The 22851-nt window shown below is 43.8% G+C and overlaps 1 protein-coding gene across 6 annotated transcripts in view; it reads left to right on the forward strand.

The window, feature by feature from the left end:
- Positions 1-22851, forward strand: part of ERC1 (ELKS/RAB6-interacting/CAST family member 1) — a 539371-nt gene that overhangs the window by 188104 nt on the left and 328416 nt on the right. For all 6 annotated transcript variants that reach the window (XM_019515532.1, XM_019515527.1, XM_019515529.1 and 3 more), the window contains 3 exons: positions 17637-17774; positions 19637-19777; positions 21341-21481. In XM_019515532.1, coding sequence (XP_019371077.1) covers positions 17637-17774; positions 19637-19777; positions 21341-21481 — 420 coding nt within the window. The remainder of the gene's footprint in view (positions 1-17636; positions 17775-19636; positions 19778-21340; positions 21482-22851) is intronic.

The following is a 22851-nucleotide window of genomic DNA, read 5'->3' on the forward strand; positions in this document are numbered from 1 at the left end:
TGGGTGCCAGGAATGAAACTTTTGAGGACATGGCCTCTGGGAGCACTTAATAGCATCAGCAGACAGAGGATTTAATATAGCACTGTTCTGTGGAATTAGATCAGGATTTTAAATAAAATGAATATAAACCAAAATTAGAATGTAAAATATGTAATATCAATTTTGCTTGTCAGTATCTGTGGCACTTTAATGTATATAGGTTCATAGACATTAGGGCTGGAAGGGACCTTGAAGATCATCAAGTCCAGCCCCCTGCCCCAAGGGCAGGAAGTCAGCTAGGGTAAAAGGATCCCAGCAAGATAAGCATCCAATCGTTTCTTGAACGAGTCCAGAGTATGTGCTTGCACCGCTTCTGGAGGGAGCCTATTCCAGGTCCTGGGGGCTCAGACAGTAAAGTTTTTCTTTATGTCCAGCGTAAAATGGTCATGGCGGAGTTTATGACCATTGGTCCTTCTTATCCCTTGGGGCACTTTTGTGATCGGACGTTCTCCCAGATCCTGATGAATACCTCTTACGTACTTATAGGCAGCCACCAGGTCACCCTTGAGCCTGCACTTTCCCAGGCTGAAGAGTCCCATGGCTCTCAGCCTTTCATCATAAGGTCTGTTCTCTTGTCCTCTGATCATGCACATGGCTCTCCTCTGGACTCTCTCAAGCTTCTCGACATCCTTCTTGAAATTTGGAGCCCAGAATTCGATGTAGTACTGCAGCTGCAGCCTCACCAAGGCTGAGTACAGCGGGAGGATGACATCCTGAGATTTACTTGAGAAGCATCTATGATGCAAGCCAGAGTTTTGTTTGCTTTATCAGCTGCGACATCACATTGGTGGCTCACGTTCATCTTGCGGTCAATCATGACCCCCAAGTCTCTTTCAGCTGTGGTGCTAGTGAGCATAGCACTGCTAAGCCTATAAGCATGCTGCGGGGGTTTTTTTGCCCCCCAAAGTAGAGTATCTTGCATTTTTTGGTATTGAACATCATCAGGTTTATATCCACCTACTTACTAAGTTTATCCTAGTCAGCCTGGATCACTAGCCTGTCCTCAGGTGTGGACGCTATGCCCCAAAGTCAAACTTGGCCAGTGCGCTTCTGACACCAATGTTCACATTGTTGATAAAGATGTTAGAGAGAACCAGTCCCGGTACAGAGCCTTGGGGAACACCACTGGTCATAGAACGCCATAATGATTCGCTATATGAAAACAGAGCAAAAACTGAACATCTAATTTTAACAGTAAACATGGGATATTTTGGCACAGTATTCCAGACAAGCAGAATGCAGAGAAATGATTCCAACCAGTTATAACAGCATTTTATTTTAATTTAATTAATAGAATGAGACTGTGGCTCAAATTGGGTTGAGCAATTTTTTTGACAGACAACCAAGTTTGAGTCTACTGACAACTGATCAAGTCAGGTCAATAAATGGTATAAAGTAAGCCTGTTCTCCTAGCATAAAAGCACATGGTCACTCAACAAAATGTAGAGGGAAACTGTTAACAGGAAAGGCAACTACTTTTTTAGTTTTGCAAAATTAACCTATGGAATGAACTGCTTCAAGGTATTGTTAAAGCAAAGATCTTACTAAATACTTAGAAAATGAATTTTTATACATGCAAGAACATTCCCAGTTGCATAAGATACTATAGGTTCAAATTAAATCTTCATCCTTCAGGATATAAGCCATTTATACACTTTTTCAGGTTCAAGAGAATTGTGCCAGTCCCTATGATTGACCTTTGTCAGAATGAAGTTTGTTTCATAACTAATATTAACCTTTGCTAGGTATTTTACTCATTACTAACTTCTAAGTATTCCAAGAAAATGCTATGAAAATTGCTTATGAGGCACTGGGACAAGACTCAGTAGGATTCGGATTAGCGCCCTGAAATTACTGCTTTTCAGTTCGTGGAACCGATAAGAGTTGAATTCCCTGTGCTGAGATCTCATCTCTTTTGTGGCAGTGGTTGCAGTATGCCAAAGGCATAGATTCACAGAAGCTTAGGGCTGGAAGAGACAGGGACCTCGAGAGATCATCGGGTCCAGCCCCCCTGTTCTGGGCAGAAAAGACTGCTGGGGTCAAATAACCATGGCAAAGTGTGCATCCAGTCTCCTTTTAAAAATTTCCAGGGTAGGTGCTTGCACCACCCCTGTTGGGAGTCTATTCCAGAGTATGGTCACACGAACTGTGAAGTTTTTCCTTATATCCGGTCTGAAACCTTCTAGGAGTTTATGACCATTGTTCCTGCTTTTCCCCTGGGGTGCTTTGGTGAATAGTTGTTCACCTAGCCCCTGATGTTACAATATATTTGTAAGCTGCCACCAAAAACCCCTGAAGTCTTCTCTTTTCCAACCTGAACAGTCCCATATCTGTCAGCCTTTCCTCATATGGCTTGCTTCAGGCCTCTAATCATATGAGTGGCTCTTCTCTGGACTCTCAAGCACATCCTTCTTGAAGTGTAGCACCCAGAATTGGATGCAGTACTCCAGCTGCAGCCTCACTAATGCCAAGTAGAGCAGGAGTATAATTTCTTTAGTTTTGCTTGCGATGCATCTGTTGATGCATGCCAGCATATTGTAGCATCACACTGGTGGCTTATTCGTTTTACGTTCAACTATGACCCCCAGGTCCCTTTCTGATGTGGTGCTAGCTAATGTAGCACCGCTGAACCTGTAAGTTTGTTGCGGATTTTTCCTCTCTAGATGGAGTGCTTTATACTTTACGGTGTTGAACAGCATCTGGTTCTGGTCCTCCCATTTAACTAATCTGTCTAGGTCCACCTGGATCATCAGCCTACCCTGATACATGGATGCACTTCAACACAGCCTAGTGTCATCAGCGAACTTTGCCAATGTGCTTTTCACCCCCAAATGCAGGATCATTGATGAAGATGTTGAAAAGCATTGGTTCAAGTACTGAGCTCTGGGGGACCCCACTGAATACCTTCCACCAGGTTGACACAGTCAGAGACGACTGTAGCAGGGTGTGGAGCCTGGGGCAAATCAGTCTGTGCAGGACACAGCAATGGTGGTGGGAGGGTGTGGGGTGGTGGTGGTGAGTGGTTGGACGTGAAGCTGCCCGGGCTCCACGGGGCCCTCCAAAGCGCGGGGCCTGGGGCAGTTTTCCTGATTTGCCCACCCCCCAGGGATGGCCCTGGACACAGATCTGTCTATTAGTACTCTCTGGCTGTGACCCCACAGCCAGTTTCCCACCCATCTGACTGTTGAATTGTTGAGCCCACAGTCCCCTAGTTTTACCTTGAGAGCCTCATGGGACACCAAGTTAAAGGCCTTCCTAAAGTCCAAGTAAATGATGTTGACCTCATTTCTCTTATCCAGGTGTTGAGTAACCTGGGTGTTGAAGGAGATGAGGTTAGTCAGACATGACCTACCCGGGACAAAGCCATGCTGGCTGTTGTTCAGCATTTTGTCTCTACTAGCTTATCACATATGGACTCCTTGAGAAATTTTTCTTGGGATTGAGGATTTTTCCTGGGATTGAGGTCAGACTGATCAGCCTGTAGTTCCCTGGGCCTTCTCTCATCCCCTTCTTGAAGATAGGCATAAGATTGGCCCTCTTCCAGTCTTCTAGGACTTTTCCTGAGCACTGCGAATTCTCAAAGAGGTTTGCCAGCGGTCCTGCAATGACTTTGCATAGTTCGTTCAGCACTCTCGGATGGAGTTCGCCCGGTCCTGCTGATTTCTAGAAATCCAGCCTCTCTAGCTCGTCTTTCACCAGCTATACATTAAGTGTTGGTAGGTGATCATCCCTACTGTGACTCTTCTGTGTCACATTTGCATTCAGTAGGCTATAACTCTTAGACTGGTGGAATACAGTTGTGAAGTACTCATTCAGGAGTTCGGTTTTGTCCTTGGTGTCGGTGATCAGATGTCCAGATGCATTGAGCAGTTATCCCATGTTTCCACTAGTTTTCCTCCTGTTACCTACAAACCTATAGAAGGACTTCTTATTGTCCTTGATTTAAGTTGCTAACCTGAATTTTGTCACCGTCCTTGCTTTTCTAATCTGCCCCCTACAGGTATGGACCACTCTTACGTAGTTCTCCTTGGGGCCTATTCCTAGCTTCCATTGTTGGTAAGCCTCCCTTTTCTTTTTCAGAAGACGTGCAACTTCCCTATTGAGCCAAGATGGCCTCCCAGCCCCTATGCCACCTTTTTTGTATACAGGTATGGACAACTTCTGTGCACTGAGGATCGTGTCCTTGAGGAATGACCACTCTTCAACCACACTCTTTCCCTGCCATCTATGATCCTGTAGGACATTACTCACTAAAGCCCTTAGCTTATTGAAGTCAGCTTTTTTAAAGTCCAGAATTTGCACCTTACTGAAAGATTTCCCAGCCCTATGACGGACAGTGGAAGTGATAGTGTCATGGTCACTGTCACCTAGGTTAGTCCTCTATCTTCAGATCACTCACCAGATTCTCCCCCTTGGCCAAAACTAAATCTAGAAGGGTATTTTCTCTGGTCAACCCAGATACTTCCTGAGACAGATAGAGCTTGTCGATACAAGTTGGGAATCTATGCGGCTGGTGAGATCTGGCCAAGTGTTCTTCCCAGTAGATGTCTGGGTAGTTAATGTCGCCCATGACGACCATATCCCATACTCTGGCAGCGTCTTCCAGTTCCCTAGAGGATTCCAGATCTAGCTCCTCATCTTGATGGAGGTCTGTTATATATTCCTACAGTTAAGTCCCTTTCGCCATGTCTCGCCCCCCTCCCCAGTATCTTCACCCAGAGGATCTCAAGTCACCCTTCCTTAGTACCAGTTTTGGCTTCCAAGGATGTGTAATGCTCCTTTACATATGGAACTACACCTCCACCCTTTTTCCCTATGCAGTCCCTCCTATGCAGGGTGTAGCCGTCTATAACTATCATCCAATCATGGGTAGAGTCCCACCAGGTCCCCGTTATCCCTATGATATTGTAGTCCCTTCTGGAAAGCAGGAGGGCCAGTTCCTCCTGTTTGTTTCCCATGCTCCTGGCATTTGTGTACAGGCAGTTGAGCCCTCCACTGGAGGTCCTTGGATTCCTGTCACATTGAGGGAGCTCCATTCCCTTAGGTTGTGCTGTAGTGTGCTTTCTGTCTTCTGTTGTAATCGTTGGTTGTTTGTTGGCCCCTGGGCTTGCTCCACTTGTCATCCCTCCATCCTCCAGCAATGTCAGTCTAAAGCTCTGTTGAGGAGGTCCACCATCGTGGCCAAGAAAAGAGCCTTCCCCTTCAGTGTGAGGTGGATGCCGTCCCTTCCCAGAAGACCTCTGTCTCTCAAGTGTGTGTTGTGGTCAAGGAAACCAAAACCGTCTCGATAGCAGCATTGCCAGAGCCTTTGGTTCACCTCTTTGATACATCTGTCTTGCCTAGGCCCACAGCTGGCAACCAGGAGAATGGAGGAGAAAACTACCTGTGCCCCCAACCCCTTAAGCCCAGCCCCCAGAGCTGTGTAATCACTCATGACCTGGCCTGGATTGCTCTGAGCCGTGTCATTTATGCCCACAGGGATGAGGAGCATGGGATAGTGGTCGGAGGGCCAGACAAATTTAGGAATACTCTGTGCCACATCCTAGATACAGGCCCCTGGGAGGCAGGAGACCTCATGGGCCAGGGGTCAGGACAGCAGATTGCTCCTTCTGTCCCTGTCAGGAGGAAGTTACCCACCACAACCACCCTGTATCTTTTCTTAGGGGTGGTAGCTAGCTGCTTCCCCTCATCCAGAGCTGGTGTTTCTGTTGATGCCTCTGCTGGTGGTGTGAGAGGTGTGGTCCTGTTGCTCAATTCCAAGGGAGAAGTGACCCTGGTACTGCATGTCCTGGGACCCAAGATGACCGTCTTCCAAGCAGCCTCCGGGTGGGTGCTCAGCGGTGGCCGGGCCTATGCAACACTGACCACAGGACCCAGGGCGGTCACCCCGATTTGTCCCCCCTCCCCCCCAGGATGGCCCTGCTAAGGAGCATACCTCACAATTGGGGGTGACCTTGCTCCCATTCCCAGTTGCTAGCAGCTGTGCTAGGCAGTCCCTGCAGCCCAGAGCCAGGGGCTCCATCTGGGTGGAGGCTGGAACCATAGGTTCCATCTGGGTGGAGGCCTCAGTGGTGCAAAGGGAGGGAGCACCACCTGGGGCCAAGGTGGGAAGCCACAGGGTATGATGTGTCCCCACCATTGTATTGTAATAGGCTATGCTGCTATCCATGAACTGGCCCATGAACTGCCTGCAAACTGCTTACCCTGTTTGCAGCTCCTGTTTGCAGGCTCCTTGGTCACTGGCTAGTGTTCTTAGTAGATCCTAGTGAGAAAGAAATGCCTTTCAGTCTGAATATACTAAAAATAACACATCTGATTGATGAAATCTGTGTTAAATGGTTTTGATCAAAAATACTGGTCGGGAAGATTGCAGTTGTGATGATGGAGTCCAGAGAATGTAGTTTTAAAAGTCCACAATGAAATTGTCTGGCAATAGAAACCCAGAGTTGAGAGGGGAATATATTTTATTTTCTAAATTCACTTTAGAATGAGAGATATCACATTGGATACATAACTTGGTATCACTCCAGTTGTTTCAGTCTCTGGTGGTGTAATCAGGTGTCAACAAGTACACATGAACAGAGAGTGATAAGTATGCATAGGAAAGGAGTTCAGGAAGGAAGCAGGGGTGGGGGGTGGAAGAACTGCCTTCGGGAGGGATTTTGTAAACTTAAGTGAACTGTTCTGCAACTTGACAGGATTCTGCTTGCAAAGCATCCTCATCTGTGAAGAGATGGAGAGAAGAGAATGGCAGTTGGATCAGTGCCAATTGTCTGTTAGCTGCAAAACCAAAGGCTTGAAATAATCAATTATCTGAAGAGGTTATTAAACTGAACTTTGATGTAACAGCTCCTCTATCTCCCTTCTCAAGTTGTGGGAGGCAGTTTTGTGACACAGGCATGAAGGTGAAGTTAGCTTCAAGAATCAGACATGAATTGTATACTTATCTATTTCATCTCTGTGTAATTGCTCAATTTCCTTTTGCTTATACTTCTCTTTGGTCTGTGCACATTTTCTTTGCAGTAACAGCAATATACAGGTCTATGGCTCATGTTTTGAGAAGAAGGTGCTTTTCTATAGGAATTTCTATCAGAGCTTCTTTTCCTGTCAATTACTTAAAAGTAGGAGTCTACTTAATTGCCAGGTCCGCGGTTTTCATGGAAACCGCAAAAATCGGCATTGTCTGCGATTTCCAGGAAATATTACTTTGACTGTGATTTCCCATGAAATCAACCTAAAAAACTCCAGCATATTATTCAGATAATATGCTGTTTTAGAATGTCTCAATGCTTACCTCAAATCAAAGACAATGCAACAATCACTACAGCCATAGATCACGTGATTGAGTTACTGTCCACTAGTAACATACTAAGTTAGGGGTTTTCAACCTTTTTTAATGAGTGGCGGATGGACGTGCAGTGGGGGGAAGGGGTTGTGGCACACAGCCAGACATGGAGTGGTGGGGAGGGATGCGCGGCTGAACACGGAGCAGCGGCGCGGGTGTGGCGGATGGCGTGCAGGCTTCCCCTCCGGGTGGCACCTCCGTAGCCTGCAGACGGGCACCGCTGCCCTGGCCCTGCTCCTGGGTGGCTGCAGCACTCCGACTCTGCCCACCCATGTGTACCCCCTAGGGCCTTCCCAAGTATGCCCAGGGGTATGTGTACCCCTGGTTGACAACCCCTGTACTAAGTGAAGATGTCAGTTGGTGAAGTGAAAATGTTTCTATTAATGTTAGGATTTATTAGTATTTCTAAACTTTTTGTAGAACGCAACATAAAATAATAAAATATGATTATATATGTTGCAATTCATGTTGAACATAAATCTACATTTACTATATATTTAAATGTAATTTAAATGTAACATTTAAATATAAGAATATATGATACAAATTATATGATATATTTTACTTTCTGCAGAATTTGCTATTAAATTATACGGTATGCATCTCTCCACCAATCAGTGGCAAGGGACAGGGCCATTGGAAAATGCCCCTGAAATCAGCTCTTCATGCTGTGACCAAGCCATGATAATTGCTTTGTCTTTCTGCAAGTTAAGTAAACCCTTAATTATAAACTGGGTAGCTAAAAATGCCTAGCTAATTTTGAGTAAAAATATTTTTTGCTAGTTTTGAAGCAGTTTCCAAAAAAAACCCTGCTTGCAATTTATATAAGATTTTGTTATGCTATCAATTGTTTCATGGAATTTTACCTGAATAGCCAAGCTACAGCAACTGGTTATGTATTGGATTTGGTATATCGCTGCATTCCCGCTTTAAACTATCCTCCTTCTAGCTACACCCTCAAAATTCTGTCTCTCTCTTTCAAACAGTTACAGAGCCCATGCTGGATAGAGGCATTACAAACCTCCTCCTCTAGCGGGTTTCTCAGTTTCAGTATAGTTCCAAAGCACTGTGAAGATATCAAATAAGCATTTCCTACAAGGGGTAAAATTTGAGATGATAGTAGTGTCTTGAGAAACAATATTCTTGTGTAGCCAGAAAGAGGAAGACCCATCTACTACTTTTTAAAGAACGTGAGTGTTAAGCTTAGTAGCCAGGGTTTCTAAAAATACAGTGCTTTCTCAGGTTTTGTTTTTTGGGGTGGGGTTTGGTGGGGGTGTGTAACAAAAGCTTTGGGTACTTTAATCATGTAGATGTGATGTTCTTCTGGTTAGAGTTCTCCTCCGGCTTTCATGCTTTCAGACTTCCTGTTTCTGACTTTAAGATAGTGTTTTTCAAGTAGCAGTCAGTAACTCCTTAAAAAAGTTAACTTGGTGTTATGACCTACTTTTGCAGGAAGTAGATAAAATTCAAATACAACTTCCCTGCCCTAGACGGAGTCATTGAGGTGAACTGAACAAACATTTCGTTGTTTTACCAATGACTATTCATAACACTTAACAACTGACCACCTCTGTCTCCAGGGGTTGACTTAGTCTGTGGGATTGAGAATAGAGAAAGGAAAGCAGACTGGGTATTTTACACTTAATGGTACCTTCCATTTAGTTAATGCTTCGAAACCCAAAGGATTCCAAATTACTTATAAACTTAACTGATGCATACACTATACAGGGATCACTTTTATAATTGAAGTGCCAGTACCTCTGGGGTATAACAGTGCTCAGCACCAACAACTTGGGATGTAAAGTAAAAGGAACTATTGAAACTCCAAGGCTAGGGACAGACATTCAAAAAGCTGGATCCTGAATTGATTCAATCATTGCAGGTTAGTTTAACTCGCATAGATTGAACCAATTGGCAAGTGAATAGACATTCTCTTTTGACTCTGGAAATGCAGGCACATGCCTGCAGTGGCTCAGGCCAGAAGCCGGGGGGCACTACAGTGAGCCCTCAGCTGGAGGGAACTAAGCTGAGGGGGATGTAGCCAGGCCCTGGAAGGCCGTTGAGTATGATTGGGGAGGGGTTTAAACCCCCACCCTTGGCTACAGTGGCCCCAGGTGGGATCTGCCTGGAGGGGGAAAAGGGAAGCAGCTTCTGTCAGGGTTCCCCAGGACCCCCTATCCCTGCTCACTTGTTGACTGGTAGCAGGAGCGGGGGCAGGGCCAGACCCCTGTCGCCTGAGGAACAGCAGGGGTTTAATCCCCGCATTGTGCGGGAGGGGCAGCACAGGCACTAATAGGCTCCGCTCATGCACCCAGGGCCGTGCACTGAGGGCCATGGAGGCCAGATGCCGGTAGCCTAGGGGGAAGTGAGGGATTAACTGCAGGCAGCAGCAGCAGAGGGGCACCAACACAGTGCCCCGGGCTGAGTCCTTCCAAGGAGCGGCCAGCTGGCCTCAGGGAGGGGGAGGGAAGGAGGGATGTGACCTGGCTGCAATGAGGGTGGAATCTACTCATTGCTACCTCTGGTGGCAGCAGTGTGGCCTGGGGCAGTGCTGCCCCATGGGATGGGGTTCAGAGCCCAATGCCTCCAGCCCCACATGGGGGTCATGGTTTGCAGGCGGGCTGCAGCTGCAGCACAGGTCCCCTCCCCCCCTTGCAGCAGCAGTGGAATGAACTATCACAGCGGGCACAGGTGAAGCACTTGTCATCAACTTGTGGTAGCATTGGACACTTGGGATGGGCTTCTGTGGGCCAGGGACATGGGCAGCAGCAGGGGAGGCAATGAATCGCTGCATCCCAGTCCAGCCTGGTCCCACGGCCCAGGGGCCAAGGCAGTGACTGGCCCATGGCAACCTGCCCGAAGTGCCTGGAATCACCATGAGCAGGCAGTGGGTGACAGGTGCCTCATGTCTGCCCGCCACAATGGTCCTCTCTGCCACCATTGCAGGGAGAGGGAGGAGAGGGCTGCTACAGGGCATCACTGCCTCTGCTCCTGGGCTGCAGGACCTGGCACTCAGGGTTGGCGTCTATGGGCCAGGGGCATGGGCAGTGGTGGGGGGAGGTAGTGGACTGCCATAGCCCATTCCAGCCCAGCCCTGTGGCCCAGGAGCATAGGCAGTAACTGGCTTGTAGCAGCCTGCCTCACTCTCCTGGTGGCAGTGGCAGTGAGAACCATCATAGCGGGCAGAGGTGAGGCACCTATCACCCGCTGTCTGCTCATAGCAGTGCTGGGTGCTCAGGGCAGGCTGTTGTGGGTCAGTTGCTGCTTGGGCCATGGGGCTGGGCCAGACCGGGCTGCACTCCTTGGCCATGGGGCCCGGCTGGACCAGGTGGTAGCAGTCCATTGCCTCCCTCTGCCACTGCCCATGCCCCAGTCCGCAGCAGCCTGCCCCAATATCTGGTGCTGCCGCAAGCAGGAGGTGGGTGACAGGTGCTTCACCTGCACCCACTGCAATTATTTGTACCACCACCACTGGGAGAGGAATGGGTGGGGAGTTCCGTTGCAATTGCAGCCTGTCTGTAAAAAATCGCCCCGGCACGGGACTGGAGGCAGAAGTCACCCCCTGGGGCTGCCACAGCCCAGGCTGCACTGCAGCAGCAGGAGGCAGCAGTGTGGGCTCTGTACCTAGCCTTGGCTCCCCTACTCCCTCCAGCTGGGTCACTCCCTGCCCCCTCCCCGCAGCCAGCTAGCTCCTCCTTGGAGGGACTTGGCCCAGGCACCATGTCGGTACCCCCCTGCCACGGCTGCCTGCAATGGGGGTGGTTTTAAACCCCCCCTCCCTTTCCCTTAGGCTACTGGCATCTAGCCCCTGCGGCCCTGGGTGCACGAGCAGAGCCTATTGGTGCCCACACCACACCCTCTGAGATGGGGGATTAAACCCTTGCTTCCCCGTAGGCTTTGGGAAACAGCAAGGGGAGTGAGGGGCTGGGGACACCTGGCAAGGGCTGCCCATCCCCACCCAGCAGCACTCCAGAGCAGGGTTTTCCATCCCCACCCTTTTCTCAGCCAGCCGGACCAGTGATAGTGCTCCGGCTAGGAAGGAGAGGGGCAGGGCCAACCCTGCCTGGCTAGAACAGACAGTCCAGCCCAGGGCTGCAGAGCATGCTGGAGCACTCTGATTTAACTTAAACCAGGAACGAGTCAGGGACAGAAGTTGCATAAACTAGTTTGACCCAAATCAGTTAAGACTGATACTACACTCAGCCAGGTTTATCTTAAATTAATTTAGGCCATTTTGAAACTGGCTTATGTGTAAAATATCCAGCAAAAAGACCTGTTAGGTTAGCAGAGTGGTAATCCAAGGGCTTGACCAGCCATTCTACTTCATCATGATTTTGTTCTTTCAAACTGGATCCTGTTGACAGCTAGTCACCATTTTGTCCAGGTTAGACTCTAAGCAACCTGCCCTATTAGTAATGCACAATCTTAAGAGGCTTGAAATAAAGAGTCTTTGTGAGTTCTGTAAGTGCTGACTGAGGTGCACTCCCAATTCTAATTCCTGGGCTGATATTTTCCTCATGGTTTTTGCATATTTTCAGAGGCAGGTGTTAGCAAAAAGTGGTCATCGTGCCCTTCCAACAGAATCCCAAAGGAAGCCTTTTTCTATTTTTACTCTAGTGATTAGAGCCTGCAAACAATCAGTTCTACACAACTAAGAATAAGTCAACCAGGTTGAAACGTGATACTGCCTGACAACAGACAATGTTGATAAAAAGCCAAATAAAATATTTCAATAAATCTTTCCCAGTGAGGGAATAAGGATGTAGAGTAGATGATTCTAGCATCTACCTTTGCAGTCAGCGTTAGTTTTTCCCAGCCATTTGTCAGCAATTATCTTTCCCTTGGAAAATACAGATTTACAGTGGGAATAAAGGGGCCGTCATAATATAATAATGATTATATTTGTTCTCTTTCCAGCCTGAAAATCATGGGGCAGAAGTTTACATTTCTTAGGTTGAGGTCATATCAGAGGAAGACTGTTGGTTCAATTAAAATTTGTTGGTGCAAATTCCTGTCAGTCTATCTCCTAAAGAGTATGGAGAACCAAGCAAATTGTGTTTGCTTGGGGACATGCAGTGTGGAGCATGTTTGAGATACCTAGCTTGGTTTTGCAGGTAATCTGGTTAATTTGGTGCCCAGTTTTTTAATGGGATGAGGAAGAATGGAGCATGTTCAGTCCTTAGGAAGGGAGCATACTACATTGCTTGTGATACAATAGGTAGAAAGTAGCAGTGAATATTCATTATTTACCAATGTATGGCCAGAGCAAGGAGTATTTTGCACAGATTTTCTTGGGTATGTGCAGCATTGGAGAACCTATAGCTTCTGTCTCTGTGTTGAGTCACTTCTGTGTAGGCTTTGGGGAAATTTAAATACAGGTTACTGAATGTCACTGACTATTTCAAAAGGGAAATTTTACTGATATTTCTATACTGAGCATGTGAAATGGGACAGTTTGTTCCCCATAAGCCCATTCTTGTTTTTTCCTTAAATTTTAGTTTAAGGACAAGTTTGTTTTTTATTGTGGACCAGCAATTATTTGATTCTGCAGAAAATGGATCTGTGTTCTGCACATTTTCTTTGGTTGCTGAGTAGCTTTTGATATGGTTTGAATGCTCCAATATACTTGTTTTAACCAAAGGCATCAGGACCAGCCCAACTAAACATGCAGAGTTAGACGTTCTGTTTAGAAATACAAAGTTTATAGTAAATATTAGGGCTGTGCGAAATTTTGCCGAGTGTTTTGTTTTGACACTGTTTCAAGCTCGAAACAGTGAAATTGAAATGAAATGAAAGTCTTCGAAACCAACTCAAAACAAAATGAGGGTACTTGAAACATTTCCAAAGTTTCAAAATATTTTGAGTTTCGAGGCTGGGCTTGCTTGCAGGGAAACAGAAAGTAAAGAGAGGGAGGGAGAAGAGAGGGAAAGGACTGCTCTGATATTGACATCTGTAGCTGGCCAGTGACTCTCATCCTCCCTGAGGTCCCTTCCAATCCCAGTGCTCTGGGGGAGGGACGGAAAAATAGCTGTGCCTTACACACACACACAGACATGCATGCACACACACACACACACACATCATGAGTTTTGCTTGTCAACAGTTTGAGGTATAGTTTCCTAGAGTACCCTGCACCTATCTCCTTGAAACCTAGCAAGCTTCATCGCCTCAGCAGGGGCTACCATCCCTGCAGTTTTCACTCCACTGTGCCTTAACACATGCACAGTCACACGTCACGATTTTTGCTCTGAACAGTTTGAGGTGCAGTTTCCCAGAAAGCCCTGCACCTATCTCCTTGAAACTTGGCAGGCTTCATGGCCTCAGCAGGGGCTACTCTCCCTGCTCTTTTCACCCCCCCTGTGCCTTCACACTTACAAGTGACATGAGTTTTGCTTGCAAGACTCTGAGGTGTAGTTTCCCAGAAGCCCTTGCACCTATCTCCTTGAATATTGACAAGGCTTTGTGGCCTCAGCAAGGGCTACTCTCCCCACTGTTTTCATTTGAATCGGGCAAGAAATGGCAAAGTTATAGGCAGTTTAATGATTCCCCATTATAGCCTATGGGCAAAATATCAAAACATCAAAACAGTTTCAACAAAATGAAATGGAACAGCAGCTTTGAAATTAAACGAAACTCTAAATGAAACACTGTCCCATCGAAACAGCTAAACGGAAGTCAAAATGAAATGGTGATGTTGCACACAGCCCTACTAAATATGCACCTCAGACACTCTCTGTTTAAATGCAGCTGTAATGAAGGGGAATGAAGTAGTCAAAAACTATCAGATGGCTCTGGTCACATAAATGTATTCATCTCTTTCAGTTGTGCATAGTCTTGGCCAGCTGGTTAATTCACTTTCATGTTTGGTTGTTTAGGTGTGCTTCTCTTGGAGTTACTTTCTCCGAGCAGAAGGTATCTGTGTGCACTGTCTTCTCTGTCCAGCCTGTTGGAGCACTTACTGCCAAGTATTTCCCTTCCAGAAGTAAACAGGAGTCTAAGAATAGTTCTCACATCTTTGCAGTGTATTTTCTTGCTTGACTATCTAAACGGTTGGTCTGTCTAGACAGCTGATGAAACTCTGAAGTCTCATCAAGTCAAAAACAGCCACATATGCTACTGTATGAGATACTACCTGGTTCAGTTTAGAAATAGCTGCACCTGTGTGAGCATGTCAAGAGAGAAACTGTTCTTTCAGAACTGTTAGATTTCTGTTTTGTGGCTGATCCTGTTTAACCCCAAAGTGTCACTAGTGCTACAAGAAGATATGAATAAGGACTTAAACATCATACATATTTCAATTTAAAGAAAGGAGAATTTCAAAGATTCGCATGCTTTTATTTTCAACAGGTCACACTCTTGTTACCTGTTATAACTTTGTTTTCGTCTCTGTTTAATGTGTTAGGCATGATTTGTGTTGGTCTTAAATGTATATTGTCAATATAAATATAGAAGTATACTCTTTCAAAAATGCTTTACTTGCCAACGGTCTTTCCCTTACTGTTTCAGTTTATAACTGATAGTGTAGACACCGAATGCATTTTTTGTATCCGTTCTGCTATATAGTCTTTGTGCATACCTGTACTATATGCATACATATGCATTTGCAAGCGAATGTAATAGTTTGGAAATATTCATAGGGGTAACCTGTAAGTAGCCTTGTGTTTTTAATAAAAAACTAGTCTGTATGAGTCTCCCATAATCAGTGCCAACTTCTTGCCTTCCATTTTTAATAATAAGGCATTCAAGCTCCTTTGACAAAATTAATGGAATTTGAGTCTACCAAGACAGCCCTTTGGGAGATGTCTTGTTAAGCAAATATCTGTGAAACAATTACTAGTTTGCAAGTCTTAAGAAGATGTATACTATACAACATACATACTGTATGTGCATGTTACTGTTTTCTCTTTCTTTCATTCCTGCTATATGCCCATTTATGTAGAAAATATGTCTTTTCTGCAAAGAAACAGAATTAAAAAAACAAAACACAGGATACTTATCCTCTGCAGATTGGATTATATCAGTTGGTTACACTGTTTACAAGCTACCAAAGTTTTCAGTTCCCTGAGAGATGCAATTTTGTTTGTGCACAGAACTGGATGTAATTATGCTAGTGGATCTTGCCATTTGAAGAAAAGGTATTTTCTGAATCACTACCAATTAAAAATATTCCAACAAATCTATAGAAAATCAGGTCAGTATATCTCAGGTCAAAAGATGTCTCCACAGCAAGAGATGATCAAAGTCCAACTCTCACCAAGCCACCAGTCCCAACTGTAAATCCAGATGCCAGTTGTGTCTCCTCATCAATACTGAACATATCATCGCTCAGCCAAACCACACAAAATAGAATATCTGGGGTTCATTTACCCACTCCTCTACCAGTGCAATATAGGCCATCACCTGCTGTCTACATTTGTCCCTCTGCTGTCTACCTTGGCCAGGCAAGGGAATTCTTACGTAAAAGAGTGAGTGGACACCAATTTGATATTAAATCCAGAAACAGACAGAGACCCATGGCAGAACTCTTTAAGCTCCTTGGACAGTGCATCACTGAGCTCAGAGTAGCTGTCCTTAAACAGAAAAAAAAAAGAAAGAAACAGATTGAACACGAAATTGCAGAACATGAAATCATCCACAGGCTGGGTTGTGTAAAGTTTAATCTCAGCAGAGACTATGGATTCTTACCCCCTTACCTGGAATAGCTTTTAACTTCACCTGTTTATTCCTGTGTCACTCATGTTAACTAATTTGGTTTTCCTTGTTGACCTTTTCAGCCCACCTTTTGCCTCTTTCATCAGTACCCCTTCCCCCTATCCTTTTCCTTTGTATTTAAATTCCTCTCTTTTAAACTGTTTCTTTCTCCAAATCAATTTATAACATCTGACAAATGAGGGCCTTTGCCTCTGAACCAGTTTGTCTCTAAGGGCACTTATACACATGCAGTGAGGCTGCACTGACACACTGTAATTACAGCGTGTCAGAGCAGATTAGATTAATTGAGTCTGCTTGAACATGGTAATTACTGCACTCCAGCAAACTCCAGTGTCATGGGTATCAGCGTCCCTGCACTGAAAAATGACAGCAGGGCCACTTTAACTAAAGCTTGTTGAATGAGCTGTAATTAAAGCACCCCTACCACCTTTTCTCAGTGCAGGGACACTGATACATGGGAAGCTCTGGGCACTTTAATTAGAGCATCTATCGGAGCTGCTCTGATTAAAGCGCCCTTCACCACCCATCTCCAGTCCTGGAGCATGTGTATAAACTCTCTAAGGTGCCACCCTGCCCTACCTTCTGTCAGAGGCCATAGTTTGATTGTCTGCTTTCTCCCTTAACTATTGCATGAGGTAAAAAACATTGTATAAATATATTAAGGAACAGGATACTGAGGATAGTGTCCATTTCAAGGAAGTTACAGACTATCTTCTGCCTGAAGTAAATTTGCATCCAAGTGCCTCCAGTTTGGGTCTAGAAAAAGTGTTTGGTGCACTCAAAGCTATTCACTAAATTATTCCCACTGACGTTGTATTTAATAACGGCAGTGATATTTCCGCATGCAGTCAGTTGCTTTGCTGATATTTTCGTTAATATATAACCTAAATGTTCCTTTTTTATCTGCAGTCTGTTCCACATTTTCCTACCATCTTCCAAGACTGTAGATCAGGGATGTCAAAGACTTGGCCCTTTTGTCATCTGGCCTGTGGGCTCTTGACAGGGCCAGCTGGGCAAGTGGTGGCAGTGCTAATTTCTGCAGCTTCTTCTGCTGCTACTGCCAAATTTCTGAGCCCACCAGCTTCCCCTTGGGATAGATGACACAGCCCTGTGCAGCTCATCCAGCCTGTGGGGCTGGATGAATTTGACACTCTTGCTGTAGATAATTCCCTTCCTTTATTTATACTATTTTGAAAATATTTTTTAGGCTATATTTTTTTCTCAGAGCTCTCTTTCCTAGATACTCAAAGTGTTACTTCCTGTCTCACCTAATGTGCTTAAATTGTCCTTCAGTTTTTTAAAAAATTCATATATACTACTTTTAGTTGCATGTTTCACCATATTTTGTGATGGACACCCAAAAGCTAAAATCTTGCATGTGGCTTTTTTCTTGTGGCATGTTTTCCTTTGATATAGAGAGCTGAACCTGCAGAGGTTTGATGTTTTAATATCAGTATATTTCTTTTAGAAATGCATTATAAAGCTTTGTTCACAGGTAAATTCTCTTAAGTCATACTTTTCTTATCTTTCCTTTCTTAAGATTGAAAATCTCCAGGAACAGTTAAGAGACAAGGAGAAACAAATGAGCAGTTTGAAGGATCGAGTAAAATCCCTGCAGGCTGACACCACCAACACTGACACTGCCTTGACTACACTGGAAGAAGCACTTGCAGAGAAAGTGAGTCTGAAGGGCATAATTCCTTTAAATCCAAAGTCCCTTAGGCTAATCATCTGTGTAAATCCAAACTTTTCCAGCAAAGCCTTGAATTGGACATAATGGATGAAATCTTTTTACAATGTAGTTGTGTTGTTCATTGTTCTCTGACGATTGTTGCAAGAAGTCAGAGGATGATTTGAATAGCAGTTACAAGGAAAGACTGACTTCACTAGGGGTCAGCATAGGATATTCTGACAAGCACTGTGCTGCCACTCAGACTCATCTTTTGCATAAGGAGATTGAGTACGGTTCTCAGTGTGTCTGCTAGAAATAGGACTTTGGGGGAGGGGGTTAAGAGATTTAGGTATAAAGTTCAGGTGTCCATGGTTTTGGGCTGCAAGATGCTATCCTATGCATTAGGTCTGTCCTATAACTGTAAAACAGAAAAAGTTGCTCCATATACTGTGCCAGCCTAATATAAACTTGCATAGGATCTTGCTTGGGCTGTTTTTATTCTGTCAGTGGTATAACTTTTCCAGTTAGACTGATATGTTGCTTATTCTTTTAAAAAATTTTCCTTGTGTGTTTTATAAGGGATTTTAAGTTCCCTATCTAGAACCTATCTTTTTTGTTTCTCAAAATTAAATCAAATGTTGCAATGATATGGTAGTCTCCTGTCTTCATGACCTTATTGTCTGACTTTATTTTTCATGGTTGCCCAATTCTGAGGGGATTAGTGACTGAGGGAACTACCATATATATTCTGTTTTGAATAGTGGTTCCCTAAATCTGGCCGACTGTGAATACAAAGCTTTGATATTATGTTTGTCTCACATTAGGGCTTATTTTATATATAGAATGCTCTCACTTTCAAACTTGGTTGAATATCTGTTGATACTTCATGTACAGAGATTTTTTTTTGCTTTTTCCCATGCTAGTTTTGCATTCCACAACTTTTACATTACAGGTATTTCTGTTTGAAGGGTTATAGGTATATTGCAACAGCTCAAAAAAAGTAGAATTGGAGTAAGTAAAGAAATAATGCCTGATGTACCTTGCTGTCAGAGATACAACTGAGCTTCCATTAATCGGAAGGTCTAAGTATAGACAGTCAAAAAGCCGGAGGCTGAATTAATTAGATCTTCTTAGGGTAGTCTAAGCTGCATAGATTGAACTGATAAGCAAGTGAACAGACATTCACTTTAGATTCTGGAAAGGCAGCCGCATGCCTTCAGTGGCCCAGGCCAGAAGCCAGGGGGCTCTAGAGCACTCCTCCCTGCTAGGCTGGATCAGACAGCTTGGGCCAAGGCTAGCCAGCCCATCCTGCAAAGGGAGGTTTGAGGAGCAGTGCAACGCATCTGGGGATGCTAAGGGACTGATTTAACTTGGATCTGGAGAGGATCTGGGACAAAAGTTCAATAAACTGGTTTAACCTAAATCAATTAAGTCTGATATTACATCCATCCAGGTTTATCATAAACTGATTTTGGCGATTTTGAAAATGGTTTATGTGCCAGTGCACATAACACACAACTTCTGTTGTGCTAATTTTTTTAATTGGTTTCTGATTGCTTATCCTGGTTTATGTGTAGTTTCTGTTCCTAAGGTGGCTAAATATGGTTATACTATATTAGTGTTGTTAAAAATTCATTGATTGGAGAGGTTGCAGTAACAAGATGCCTAGAACTTATATCTAAAACCAAAGAGGTTTCAAAATATTTTTATCCTAACTGGGGTCTGGTAGGGAGAGATGCAAGAGGAAAATGGCAAAACTGCATATTTTCTCCCCTAAAACTAGTAAGAAGAGATGTGACCTGATGTCATCACAGAAGTAAGCTGGCTCAACAAGATTTTCTTCACTGAGCATTGTGTTCTTTTGACAGGAGCGGACTATTGAGCGCCTGAAAGAGCAACGGGACCGGGATGAGCGAGAAAAACAGGAAGAGATCGACAACTTCAAGAAAGATATTAAGGACCTAAAAGAAAAAGTCAGCCTCTTGCAAGGAGATCTCTCGGAGAAAGAGGTTAATGCCAGAACGAACCTGTCCTATCGTTAGACTTGTGAGCGATAGAGAGAGAAAAGAGGGTGTTTTATAGTCATGGTTCTTCAAGAAATTTGTGCACTACATATCTACTGTGTGGTGCATTGCAAACATAAAAGTCTCAGGAAGCTTTGTTATAGCTTAGCATGAGGTTCATTTTTTTTTTTTTTGCTATGGTTTGATCACTAGCATTGTTGTTGAAGTTGTGAGTTTGTTCCGTGGTCATTGGGAGCACTTATCTGGGCCTCAGTATGTTTGGAACAGACCTACTGCATATTAGATATGCTGAAGTGAATGAGAGGAAGAGGAAAGTTCTATTGATCTGATTCTCTAAACCTGTGATTCTCAACCAGGGTGTCATAGCACTCTGGGTTGTCTTGAAATCCTTTCAAGGTTGCCATGTTAGCACTGTTAAGTATATAAACGTGATTCACATGATAAATTCGGAGATTTCAAATAGAAAGTCTTAGTGCTAAAACTTTCTGACCTGTTCTGATCTATCTGAGTTCTTCAAACAGAAAAATTGCTGTTACTTCTCCATAATCAGAAAAAACAAGTGAAAACTAAGAGCTGCCATTTTCCAAGGAGGGCCTTGAGTCCAAAGAAGTGAAGAATCACTTCTCTAAAAGTAGTACAGATCAGGGACATGTGATGCAATAGCATCTTCTCAGCTTGTTTTAAGATGTATGCTGCTTTCTAATTGAGTGTCTGGGGGGAAGAAAAGAGGTTGATCAAACTTGTGGGTACAGAGGATATATAGACAAAAGATTTGCTATATCCTCTTCAAGTTTAGGTAAATAGTATTTCTATCCTTTCTAGCTCTGAAGAGCCATCTTAATGTAAATAAATAAACTTCTTTCTTATGATGCCTGTAGACAGGCAGCCAACTTAGCATGTTTATATCAAGATGCACAGACTTCCTACATTCATCTGGGGGTTTTAAACTTCAGTCTGGTTAAATTTAAAAAACATATTTAACAAAAACAATACAAAAAATTGTATGTGTGCACACAAATACTCCCCTCCACACACACACATCTAAAAGTATAATTGCTCAAAGGTGAGTGTGCAAAAGGAGGAGAGAAAAAAGTTGTAAAAAGGAGAATCCCATGAATAAAAAATTCAACATTTTGGACAATATTAGAAGTAGCCAGGGGGAGTAAGTTTCAATGGTTAGGGGCCACCATAAGGGGCCACCAATTTTCTTTGAACGCTTTTTAATGTTCTTTATGTTTCTTCAATCCTTTTAAAACTTTGCATTTAGACATTATTGCTTCAGTTGCTACAATGCCACTTTATGATATCCTCAGTAATTGCCAATTTATTCTAAGGAACTTAGATTGGTTCCTGATTTTGAAAACATGCAACAAACTGTCTTAGATGAGCCCCATGAATGGTGTCCAGTCAGATCTCTTGCTCCAAAATGGGAGCCAGAATACTGAGTTTACAGATGGGAGGAAAGCAACAACAAAAGGAGAAATCTGAAGTCTAGTTACTACGTATGATTATATATCCATTTGCAGTTGTTTTTCTTGCTTGTTTTAGGCTTCCCTGCTGGATCTGAAGGAGCATGCTTCATCCTTGGCTTCCTCAGGTCTGAAGAAAGACTCCAGACTCAAAACATTAGAAATTGCACTGGAGCAGAAAAAAGAGGAATGTTTGAAAATGGAAACTCAGCTGAAGAAGGTAAAAAGCTAAATATTTTCCTGATATTACAGGCAGGGTTGTCTAGTGCAGTGTCAGACATCTTCATCTTTGCAATTCTTTCCTTTTCTACTGTGCACAAAAAAGCAATGGTCCTTTTTTTCAACATCAACCGACTACACTGCTCTTTTATCAGTTGTAGGGGCTGCTGCTAACACCACATGTAGAGGATAGCTGCGTTTTGGAAGTGTTGTATAACTGTTGTTCTGTCTTGTTTGTCTCGTCTTCAGACCAAGCCTAGCACCTTCAGATACTGCATCAAAGTATCAGTAATGATTATTCGGGAAATATCTTTAAAGTCATTTAAAATGTGTACTGGTACTTGAGTAAGGGTTTTGCTGTTTATAGCCATACGCAGCTGCAGTTGAGAAGTTAGAATTAAAAGGCACTGTTTTTGCAGTAGTGCAAAGAGAGTATGTACAAATTAAGTTAAATTTGAAAATAAATTGGTGGAAATGAAGTCATTGGGAACATATTCTGTTGTGCTGTAGTGTTTCCACAGAGGATATTCGCAGCACATGGGTACCACAAGTATCTCATCAGTATGGAAAGAATGAGGAAGATGACTTACCTGTAGCACAGGGCAGTTAGTTAAAAGATAGCTCATTTACACTGCTGTGATAATATTTCAGTATAATTCCTCCAGGCCTCTGCTTTTGCTGTCCCCATTTTACAAAGTCTATGCTTTGTAGAAAAATCTGTGTAAAAGACCTCAAAAAGTTTAAAAGTGACAGATCATAAGGGCAGATCAGTGGACAAGATTGAATTAAAAGATGGTTAAGCCTATGAACTTCAAAAGAAGACATTATAACCTTCCACTTTCTGTTAATGTATACAGTATAATGCTCTTCAACCATTACGTCAGATATCCTTGTTCTCCTAACCTTCTCCTTCTCTACTCCAACTGCCTTCTTTCTGAGACCTCTTGGGTAGTTTCTGATTATGCAGACTACAGAAGTAGTCTCTTAGGCCCTACTGAATACTGAGCAAGGTCTAGAGTGCATTTCCTACAGGAATTTTGTCTTCATACATGGTTCTCTTCTGACTGCTGTGTGATCTTTTTTTCTTGCACCACTGCATTCCTTTATTGCTAGGAAAAGTATGCATGCCTTTTCTTAATTTGGTATTCCTACTGACTGGCCTATTTCCTTTCTCTCATCAAGTCCGACCCCCCTTTTCTGGGCAGGAAAGCACGCTGGGGTCAAGTAACGCAGCCAGGTGCTTGTCTAACCTTCTTTTAAATGCTTCCAAGGTAGGGGAAAGCACCACCTCCCTTGGAAGCCCATTCCATGTTTTGGCAACCCTCAGCATAAATAATTTTTTTCCTGATGTCCAATCTAAATCTACTCTCC

This window comes from Gavialis gangeticus, unplaced genomic scaffold (genome assembly GCF_001723915.1).
Source record: "Gavialis gangeticus isolate Ggan-Ray unplaced genomic scaffold, GavGan_comp1, whole genome shotgun sequence".
NCBI lineage: Eukaryota > Metazoa > Chordata > Crocodylia > Gavialidae > Gavialis > Gavialis gangeticus.